The sequence below is a fragment of the Mastigoproctus giganteus genome, chromosome 8 (genome assembly GCF_048544385.1).
Source record: "Mastigoproctus giganteus isolate SK-2022 chromosome 8, ASM4854438v1, whole genome shotgun sequence".
NCBI classification, from domain to species: Eukaryota; Metazoa; Arthropoda; class Arachnida; order Uropygi; family Thelyphonidae; genus Mastigoproctus; species Mastigoproctus giganteus.
This window is the reverse complement of record NC_143582.1, coordinates 173,940,299-173,952,161: the sequence shown is the minus strand read 5'-3', so window position 1 is coordinate 173,952,161 and position 11,863 is coordinate 173,940,299. Positions and strand designations below refer to the sequence as shown.

The 11,863-nt window shown below is 39.1% G+C and overlaps 1 protein-coding gene across 1 annotated transcript in view; it reads left to right on the top strand.

The window, feature by feature from the left end:
* Positions 1 to 2,741: 2,741 nt before the first annotated feature.
* Positions 2,742 to 11,863, top strand: part of MCTS1 (malignant T-cell-amplified sequence 1 homolog) — a 77,476-nt gene continuing 68,354 nt past the window's right edge. The window contains exon 1 of the mRNA XM_090379909.1: positions 2,742 to 2,856. Within this exon, the coding sequence (XP_090236035.1) occupies positions 2,846 to 2,856 (11 nt within the window). The 5' untranslated portion in view covers positions 2,742 to 2,845. The remainder of the gene's footprint in view (positions 2,857 to 11,863) is intronic.

Sequence of the window (11,863 nt, the reverse complement as noted above, 5' to 3'; positions counted from 1 at the left end):
CTCCTACTCTCAATTTTGATCTCCCAATGCTTATGTCACACCAAACTGACTCGACACTGCACTGTCCAGCGATGTCGACTGGCTTCACTTCCTTGGATTTTATGTGTTTTTTAACTAATAGCATAACCCCTCCTCCCTTCCTATCCTGTCTATCCTTTCTGTAGACATTGTACTCCCCAAATTCCAGTTCTGCATTTCTTATATCTGTGTGACACCACGTCTCTGAAATCCCCACAATATCTGCCTTTGATGTTTTGAGCAACACCTCAAATTCATCAAATTTATTTACTAAACTCCTAGCATTGGTGTACACACAAGTATACATGCACCTGTTCTTTTTCTTAGCTACCCTAACACAACCCATGTGTTTACTTGTACCCCAATGATTCCCAGCAGTCTCTGAAATATCCTGCATCTTATTTTCCAGGCTGCGGCTCATTCCAATAGAAGCAGTGCAAGAATCACTTTCACCTCTGCCAGTGGCTACTGTTAATCTATTAGTCCTTGTATCCCCCCAATCTAGCAGTTTTCCGACCCACCTAACATTGCCTCGATAGCATCAGCAAACATTCTTGCACCCTTTCTATTTAAGTGTATCCCATCCCTGTAGAAGCAGTCTCTCCTGTTAACAAGTACAGTCCAGGCTGAAAAAAATTCTACCCCTTGAGCCCTGCACAATCTTTCCAGGGCCGAATTGATTGACAGGGCTCTCATCATATACTCCCTCCTATCGTGTCTGGGCAGAATTGCAGACACTTTCAATTTCAACCCTAATTCACGGCTTTTTTTCATCAGTGACCTGTACTTGTCAAGTAATTCCGCCGGTCTCCTACTCTTAATGTCATTGGTGCCAACCTGTACAACTATATCACCCTTTGTGCCCTTAAAGGATGATATCCGCTCTACAACGTCATCAACTTTTGCCCCTGGCAGACATACCCTGGTCCTATTCCACCTATCCTTTTTACAAAGCATGTTTCCCGTTTCCCTGACAATAGAGTCACCAACAACTACTAGTTCCTTTGGGACCAGCGCATTCTGCCTTGGGGGTTGCCGCTGTGTTCCGCGATGACCAAGTGCAAGCTCTGGCATTGGTGTGGGCAGCTGAGAGCTTGATGGGCCCCTCACTTGTAATCCTTCGAGGGCATCCACCCTATCCTTCAAGCTCTCATATAGGCCCATAACAATGCTGAGTTGTCGCCTTATCTCCTTACACTCCTTGCATCGCACACACACAAAGACATCCCCCATGGCAGTATCATGTCCCATACTTGACTGCTCCGCAAACATCAAGCAAATAGTGCATCTTACAAGATGCACTATTATGACTGGAGTTAATAGCAGCGTCTATACACATTTGAAGTCCGATGTACCGAACTTGATATTAATTAAATGCGTATGTCATTCTTTGCAATTAGCAGTATCTCATTCCCTAGAAGTCTAGAATTCATGATCGGTGAAGCCTATAATTGGTTTAGTAAATCCACTAGCCGACAAAATCAATTCAAATATTTATACAGTGCCATAAACGATGGAGCAGATCCGAAAAAGATAGTTCATTCGTGTCAAACAAGGTGGTTATCCACTGAAGTTGCTATGACAAGAATTTTAGAACAGTATATTGAATTAAAAGCCCATTTTGAAATAACTCGTTTGACTGACAAATGTTATACCGCAGAACTTCTTTATTCAATGTTCAAAGATGAAGGTAATTTAGCATATCTTTTATTTTTAAAACCTATCTTATCTGAAATACAAAGAGTAAACAAATCTTTTGAATCAAATACTGCTGATCCAACTTTATTACTATATGATTTAAACATGCTATTGTCGATGATCGCCAATAAATTTTTTTTACCAAATACACTATATTGAAAGGATAGAAGAGGACATTAATAATTATTTAGACCCTAAGCCATATTTAGGTTACCAATTTGAAAGGAAAATAAATGAATTAATAATGAATAAACTTGTCACAACAATAGATGAAATAGCAATAAGAGAGAGAGATGTCATAATTTCTTGATTAATTTGTATCTGTATCAACAATTAAAACGCCTTCCGGACAACATAAAAGAATTAGAAAAAATATCATTAATCTCAGTTAACAATATATTAAAGCAACAAAAAGAACCACCGATAAATTTATTAAAAACATTTAAATTGTCTTTAGTATAAATTGAAAAAAATGAGCAACAGTATATAAACATTACTTTTGTTAAATGGGAAAACATCAACAATATAATGAAGTTTTGGTCAGAAGTTTCGAATTATCGAGATGCAAGCGGTGAAAATCCATTTAAAGAAATTAGCCAGTTTGCAGTGGGTATTTTAATTTTGCCATTATCCAATTCAGATGTGGAAAGAATATTCAGCAACTTAAATCTAGTAAAAAACAAAACACGCAACAGGATGAGTGTTGGCATGGTTAATGCAATCATATCAGTACGATACGAGCTCAAAAGAGTTGAAAAGTGTTGTATAGGTACGCAAGAAGCATATAAATAAATAAATAAATATGATGAGGAGGTATTGAATTTCGAAATTAATTTAGATTTTTAGATATTGATTTTATATTAAAAACAGAAAATAAATAAGTATTTATATATATTATTTGTTTGTTTGTTTTTTAATTCCTACAAAGTACAAACAAATGAAAATTTAAAAAATTTGGTGGGTTAAGTGTTAAAAATAGCGGATTTTGAGAATGCGGCTAGTTGGAAATATTATTAAGAGTTGGCAATACTGTGTGCCCTATACGCTATTCTGTGCTTTGCCCTAAAAGAGCGCCATCGTGTGTCAGCTGTGACTGCTTTGGTATTGTACAACCAGGTATAGGATAAAAATGTTTAAGAAGTAAGCATATTACATATATATTGCTTCTGTTTAATTTATTTGTAACTACTGTAATGTTTATGTAACTCATCGTAACGGGGTTGTAATTTCCCAATAACATTTAAAATGCTGAAATGATTCTCTTCACCGGTAAAATGCTGGCACACTTGCACTATCAATACAAGCCGGCTGTTTGTGTAAATCAGCAATATGTGGTGAATAGTAGTCAGTAAAAATAGTTCTCCGCAGAAATCGGTGCATATTATTATTAGTAGTAATAGTTAATGGACACTGCTCTTCGTGAACTAATGTTATTAGTGGAGCTTCCCCAGAGTTTAGTGTGGGGCCCATTGTTGTTTTCTATGTTTATTAATGATATTGATGAAGGTACATCAGGCTTAATGTTTAAGTTTTCAGATGATATAAAGGTTGGCAGATGATATAAAGACATTAATCAGGGTAAGTTACTGCAAAAAGATCTAGAGAAATTAGGCAGATGGGCTGAGAAATGAAGTTTAACATACATTGACAAATGCAAGGTACTGCATATGGGTAGCAATAATCTGAAATTAATGTACCAACTGTGTGGTACTACACTGAGGGAAGTGAAAATGAAAACGACCTATGCAGTCAGATCTGGAGTTCTTTGATCAATGCAGACAGACAGACTTGTCTGGACAGTTCATGGGGTTTTTGCTAGTGGGGATAAGGTGATTATCCCATTGTGCATGGCAATGGTTAGGCTGCATCCCAAAGTACTGCATACAAGTCTGGAATGGGTGCAGTGAGATTAGTGAAGGGAACAAAAGGGGTGGCCTTACTAAGAAAGGCTTAGTAAGACCAAGCTTCAGTTCTGCAAATTGCAGCATATGGAGACTTGGTACTTGCGATGTGATCTGATCGAGATGTTTGACTTTGAATATGTTGAGCAAGCTCAGTGCTGATAACATTCCTTCTCTTGCTCAGACTGCACACATGAGGGGACATAAATTCAAATTGAGGAAGTATGGTTGCAGGATAGATGTGCAGAAGTTTGGCTTCAGACAGCAGGTGGTTGATTACTTTTATATATTAGTTAGTTGGTAACAAGATAATTAGTTATTTACCTTTTCCTTCCATTAATACAGAAACAAAAAATTTAATTAAATTAATGAACTTTGTACATTATATGACTTGTAGTGAAATTGGTTTACAGGAACAGAGCCACCATTTATAGAATTGTACAGTGTTTGTGTACACTTTATATATTAAATTTTATTATTTTATATATTATTTTTATACTTTTTTTTTTGGCCCTTAGGCCACATGAACAAAATGTATGTCACAGTTAATTTTACTGTTCAAGCAGCATGACTAGCACCACAGATACATATTCTTTAACATAAAATGACTCTATATGACCTGGCAGATGTAAATTTGATTTTTTGTGTGTAGATCATGATATATTTGTCATAATATTTGCCTGATGATGTAATTATATTTTTGAAAAAAAATATTAAGTGGCCCCTAATGTTAATCACCCGAAGGTTAAAAAATATATTAATCTCCTTTTTTCAACATGTTAATGGTTACTGCAAGTTTTGTTTTTATAGTAAAATAAATTGCTTTTCATTAATATTTCATAAACTATAAAAACAAAATTTCTACCCTTCTTTTAGTATTAGTAATGGCCAAAGATGCAAGGAAGCAAGCTTAATACAGCATCAGTCAAAAAAAAAAAAAAAAATCTCCCCACATTATCAATCTGTTACCTCTAATAATTTGTCTAATACTTCCTTAAATTTATTTATTCGCACTACACACTTCCACAACGGGATGAATGTTTATTCCAACGGTCTCCACCTTCTGGTTGAAAGTAAATTTCTACACATTTGTCATGCAACCATCTTTCCACAATTTAAATTTGTGCCCCCTTATGTGTGACATTTAGGTTAGAGTAAGAATGCCATCAACATTTATAACTTACTCAATCCATTGACGCCATAAACACCACAGTCAGATCTCCATGTAGGTGCCTAGTTTCCAGAAGCATCAATTTTCAGAGATGAAGTCTTTTGGAAGAGTACCCTTTTGTTCACTAATCTTGTTTCCCTCCTCTGCACCTCCTCCTATAGATCTATCTAGTTATATTAAAGGAGACGGCAAAGCAACTAAGCAAACCCTTAGCCATAATTATGAGAGCATCCTTGGACTCAGGGGAGGTTCCCACGGACTGGAGATGTGCAAATGTATCCCCAGTTCACAAAGGGGGATCGAAAGGTGACACGAGTAATTATAGACCAGTTAGTTTAACTTCTGTTCCGGGTAAAATAATAGAGTCACTGGTTAAAGATGCATTGCAGGATCATCTAGACAAGACTACAGCAATAATTCAGACACAGCATGGGTTTGTTAAGGGAAAGTCTTGTCTGATAAATTTGATAGGATATTATGATGTGGTTACAAAGGAACTGGATGCAAAAAATAATTTTGATATCATATATTTGGATTTCAGGAAAGCTTTTGACACTGTTGTGCATGGAAGACTATTGTACAAATTGGAGCAGAATGGTATTAAGGGTAAGTTGCTACAATGGATAAAAGGATGGTTAATTGGGAGAAGACAGAGGGTGGTAATCAATGGGTGCTGCTCTTCGTGGACTAATGTTATTAGTGGAGTCCCACAGGGTTCGGTGTTGAGTCCACTGTTGTTTTGTATATTTATAAATGATATTGAAGATATAACAGGCTTAATGTCGAAGTTTGCAGATGATACAAAGGTTGGTAGGGTTGTTAATGACAGTAATGGCAGTGTGCTACTGCAACAGGATCTAGATAACTTGGGCAGATGGGCTAAGAAGTGGCAACCGAAGTTTAACCTTGACAAATGCAAAGTACTGAATATGGGTAGAAGTAACCCCAGAGAAACGTACCAACTGTGTGGTACTACACTTAGCATTAGCATTAGCATTAGTAGAGGCATTTGATGCAAGAAAGCAAGCTTATGCAGCATCAGCCAAAAAAAAAAAAAAAAAAAAAAAGTAACATAATTAAATAAAAATAACCACTTCCACTTCACCCCTCTGTTCGTTCGAAATACCTGTCCAGCTGAGCCTTAAACTTATTTAGGCTATCAACTTCCACGACAAGGGATGGAAGTCTGTTCCACCCACCAACCACCCGCTGGCTAAAGGCAAATTTCCGCACATCTATCCTACATCTGTCTTTCCTCAATTTGAATTTATGCCCCCTCAGGTGATTTTTCTGAGCTAGAGGAAGAATCTCATCAGCATTGAGCATGCTCAAACCATTCAAGGCTTTGTACACCTCTATCAGATCACCCCGCTGGTGCCTAGTTTCCAGACACTGTAATTTGCAAAACTTAAGCCTTTCTTTGTAAGAGAACCCCTTTGTCCCATTCACCAATCTAGTTGCCCTTCTCTGTACTCTTTCCAGCAGCTCTACATCCTTCCTGAAATGAGGCCTCCAGGCCTGTATACAGTACTCTAGGTGTGGCCTGACCATTGCCTTATACAAGCGAATAATCACCTCCTTATCCCTGCTAGAAAAATTCCTATATATCATTGACAATACACCATGAGCTACTCTTGCAGCTCGTCTGCACTGCTCAGAGAACTTCATATCTGCCTGCACCACCACCCCCAGGTCCCTTTCATTCTCTACCACTGTCAGTGTAGTACCACAGAGTTGATACGCTGCTCTGGGGTTGCTGTTTCCCATACCCATCTGCTCAACCTTTCCAAATCCTGTTGCAGCAGCATAGTGTCAGTAGTGTCCTTGACAACCCTGCCAACCTTCGTATCGTCTGCAAACTTGGACATTAAGCCTGATATACCATCATCAATATCATTTATAAATACAGAAAACAATAAAGGCCCCAATACTGAACCCTGAGGGACTCCACTAATAACATTAGTCCACGATGAGCAGTGTCCATTGATTACCACTCTCTGTCTTCTCCCCCTCAACCACCCCTTTATCCATAGCAGCAACTTGCCTCCAATGCCACACTGCTCCAATTTGTGCAGCAGTTTTCCATGTGCAACAGTATCAAAAGCCTTTCTAAGATCCAAGTATATAATATCAAAGTTATTCCCTGCATCCAGTTCTTTTGTGACTGCATCATAGTATCCAATCAAATTGGTCAGGCAAGACTTCCCCTTAACAAAACCATGCTGTGTCCTAGCTATAACTGAAGTCTTGTCTAGATGATCCTGCAGTGCTTCTTTCACCAGTGCCTCCATTAATTTTCCGGGAACAGAAGTTAAACTCACAGGTCTATAATTACTTGTGTCAGCCTTTGATCCCCCTTTGTGAATTGGGGTCACATTTGCACATCTCCAGTCAATGGGTACCTCCCCTGAGTCCAAGGAAGCTCTCATAATTATGGCTAAGGGTTTGCTTACCTCCTTTGCTGCCTCCTTTAATATAACTGGATAGATCCCATCCACCCCAGGTGCCTTTCTTGTGTTTATCTTCAACAATTTCTCCTCCACTTTGCTCTCAGTTATTACAAGATTCTCTAGCTTACTGCTAGAATTGAATACACCTCTGGCATTCCCCTCGCTGAATAACTCCTCATGTGTGAATGTCGATGCAAAATATTCATTTAGTTTGTTAGCTACCCGAGCAGGGTCATCAACAGTTGACCCATCGATCTCAAGTGGACCAATCTGATTCATCCCCTTCCTTCTAGAGTTTACATAAGTAAAGAACTCTTTGCTGTTTTTCTTCGCATCCCTTGCCAAGGATCTCTCGTAATCTGCCTTCGCCTGCCTAACCTCCTTTGTAACTTGGTTACAGATCAACTTGTATCTATCATAGGCGTCCGTGTCACGTGTTAATTTGTATGTATCCCATGCATTTTTCTTCTCTGCCATATGCCTCATTAGTTCATCTGACAACCATTTAGGCCTAAACCTTGAACAATATTTCTTAGTTGGTATGTAAAGCCTAGTAGCTTCCACGATAAGTTCTTTGAATGCTTCCCATTTTGAATTTGCTGTTGGCAATATCATCAGTTGATCCCACTGTATAGAATTTAAATACTGTCTCAGTCCATTGTAGTCGCCTTTACGAAAGCAATACCCCTTCCCTTTACCCCTAATGGTAGTTACCTCTTTGAGTAACTCCCACTTCAGCACACTGTGATCACTGCCACCAAGTGGTTCATTTATCTCAGATTCTTAATGCATGAAGAATCACTACTGATAATCAAATCAAGAGTATTACTCCCTCTAGTTGCCTCCCGAACATGCTGATGTAGAAAACAATCATCCAATAAATCCACAAAAGCCTTGCTACTGTGTGAGTGACCAGCCCCCGAATTCCAGTCAATATCTGGGAAATTAAAATCCCCCATTATAAGACTCTCTGATTTACTGGCCCACTCTATTTCTCCGAACAGTTTCTTATTATACTCATCAGAGTCATTAGGCCTATAGCACACTCCTACTCTCAATTTTGATCTCCCAATGCTTATGTCACACCAAACTGACTCGACACTGCACTGTCCAGCAATGTCGACTGGCTTCACTTCCTTGGATTTTATGTGTTTTTTAACTAATAGCATAACCCCTCCTCCCTTCCTATCCTGTCTATCCTTTCTGTAGACATTGTACTCCCCAAATTCCAGTTCTGCATTTCTTATATCTGTGTGACACCACGTCTCTGAAATCCCCACAATATCTGCCTTTGATGTTTTGAGCAATACCTCAAATTCATCAAATTTATTTACTAAACTCCTAGCATTGGTGTACACACAAGTATACATGCACCTGTTCTTTTTCTTAGCTACCCTAACACAACCCATGTGTTTACTTGTACCCCAATGATTCCCAGCAGTCTCTGAAATATCCTGCATCTTATTTTCCAGGCTGCGGCTCATTCCAATAGAAGCAGTGCAAGAATCACTTTCACCTCTGCCAGTGGCTACTGTTAATCTATTAGTCCTTGTATCCCCCCAATCTAGCAGTTTTCCGACCCACCTAACATTGCCTCGATAGCATCAGCAAACATTCTTGCACCCTTTCTATTTAAGTGTATCCCATCCCTGTAGAAGCAGTCTCTCCTGTTAACAAGTACAGACCAGGCTGAAAAAAATTCTACCCCTTGAGCCCTGCACAATCTTTCCAGGGCCGAATTGATTGACAGGGCTCTCATCATATACTCCCTCCTATCGTGTCTGGGCAGAATTGCAGACACTTTCAATTTCAACCCTAATTCACGGCTTTTTTTCATCAGTGACCTGTACTTGTCAAGGTAAGGTAGTAGAAAATGAAAAAGACCTGGGAGTAATTGTGCAGTCAAATATGAAGTTTTCTGAGCAATGCAGACAGGCTGCCAGGGCAGGTCATAGGGTTTTGTCAGTGATATATAGGAATTTTACTAGCAGGGAGAAGGAGGTGATTGTCCCTCTGTACTGCGTACAGGCCTCATTTTAGGAAGGATGTAGATTTACTTGAGCGTGTACAGAGAAGGGCAACAAGATTGGTGAGGGGAATGAAGGGATCCTCTTACCAAGAGAGAGGCTTAAGTTCTGCAAATTGCAGTGGCTGGAGACTAGGCACCTGCGCGGTGATCTGATTGAGGTGTATAAGGCCTTGAATGGGTTGAGCACGCTGAATTCTGATGGGATCCTTCTACTTGTTCAGATTACGAACCTAAGGGGGCATAAATTCAAATTAAGAAAAGACAGATGTAGAATAGATGTGCGGAAATTTGCCTTTAACCAGCGGGTGGTTAATTGCTGGAACAAACTTCCATCTGTCGTGGAAGTTGATAGGTTGAATAAATTTAAGGAGGAACTGGACAGGCATTTGGAGGGAGTGGTGTGATTTTTTTTTTTTTGGCTGATGCTGCATAAGCTCATACACTTGCTTTCTTGCATCGCATGCCGCTACTACTATTTAAATACAGTAGACTTTTGATTTTCAGGGATAGATGGTAAAAAAAAAAAATTCCTGGATTTCCCAGTTAATCCAAAAATACAGAAAGTCCTCAACATACGTAAGAGATACTTTCCAGGACGTGACTCGGTAATGACTAATAAAATATTGCTACTATATCCCTGATGTGCCAAAATTACAAAAACCACATAATATCCTCAGAAGAATGAAGAAAAGTAGTTATATATTTTTAATTAGTTCAATTAAAAACTTTATCTGGGGACGGCAGTGAAATAGCCAGAGTGGCACATAAGAAAATAAAACATAAAAGGAAGAAAAAATGCATGTTAATACTGTAAAAACTGATATGTGTTTCGTAGCTTTGGTTATAGTTGACTTCGTTGGTACCAATTCTTTCACTGCTTTTCATATTCTGTCTTTCTCCTTTATTGATGACGAGGTTCGGTGTTGAGTCCACTGTTGTTTTGTATATTTATAAATGATATTGAAGATATAACAGGCTTAATGTCAAAGTTTGCAGATGATACAAAGGTTGGTAGGGTTGTTAATGACAGTAATGGCAGTGTGCTACTGCAACAGGATCTAGATAACTTGGGCAGATGGGCTAAGAAGTGGCAACTGAAGTTTAACCTTGACAAATGCAAAGTACTGAGTATGGGTAGAAGTAACCCCAGAGAAACGTACCAACTGTGTGGTACTACACTTAAGGTAGTAGAAAATGAAAAAGACCTGGGAGTAATTGTGCAGTCAAATATGAAGTTTTCTGAGCAATGCAGACAGGCTGCCAGGGCAGGTCATAGGGTTTTGTCAATGATATATAGGAATTTTACTAGCAGGGAGAAGGAGGTGATTGTCCCTCTGTACTGCGTACAGGCCTCATTTTAGGAAGGATGTAGATGGGCTGACGAGGCTACTAGTGGTCGTGTTCCAAGCCGCTAAGTGGATTTTTCTTATTTATTGATTTGAAATTATTGTTTTTCTAAAACTTTTGATTTAAATTTAGTAGTATAACATTATTTTGTGATTTTTTGATTAATTTGGTGTATTTATTCTTTACTCGGCCTTGTAAAAGTATCGGTAAGGGTTTCCACGTGTTCGTAACTACCGCTACCGTTATTAACTTTCCCGTCATTGTGATACCGTACTAGATATACCGATAGCGTTAGTTGAACTTCGTTAGCAGTTAAATTGTACGTTTAAATAAATACATATAACGACTTAGATTACAAACGTAATATAATTAATAACATAACATAATTAATTAATAAATTAATAGAATCATGACTCAGACCAGAGCAGCAAAGCAAAAGGCTCAAGCTAATGGAAGTGCTGTGGCTCAGAGCAGAACTGAGGGGGACAGTTGTCCTCTGACTCACAGCCTTATAAAATGCACTGTTTGCTTGATGTTTGCAGAGCAATCGGGTACGGGACATGATACTGCCAAGGGGGATGTCTTTGTGTGTGCACGATGCAAGGAGTGTATCGATATCAGGCAACAACTCGGCGTTCTTTTGGGCCTATATGAGAGCTTGAAGGACAGGGTGGATGCCCTCGAAGAAACTAAATTGAGGGGCCCATCAAGCTCTCAGCTGCCCACATCAACGCCAGAGCTTGCACTTGGGCATCGCGTGACACAGAGACAACCCCCAAGGCAGAATGCGCTGGTCCCGAAGGAACTAGTAGTTGTTGGTGACTCTATTGTCAGGGAAACGGGGAACATGCTTTGTAAAAAAGATAGGTGGAACAGGACCAGGGTATGTCTGCCAGGGGCAAAGGTTGATGACGTTGTAGAGCGAATATCATCTTTTAAGGGCACAAAAGGTGATATAGTTGTACACGTTGGCACTAATAATATTAAGAGTAGGAGACCGGCAGAATTACTTAACAAGTACAGGTCACTGTTGAACAAAAGCCGAGAATTAGGGTTGAATTTGAAAGTGTCTGCAATTCTGCCCAGACACGATAGGAGGGAGTATATGATGAGAGCCTTGTCGATCAATTCGGCCCTGGAAAGATTGTGCAAGGCTCAAGGGGTAGAATTTTTTTCAGCCTGGACTGTACTTGTTAACAGGAGAGATTGCTTCTACAGCGATGGGATACACTTAAATAGAAAGGGTGCA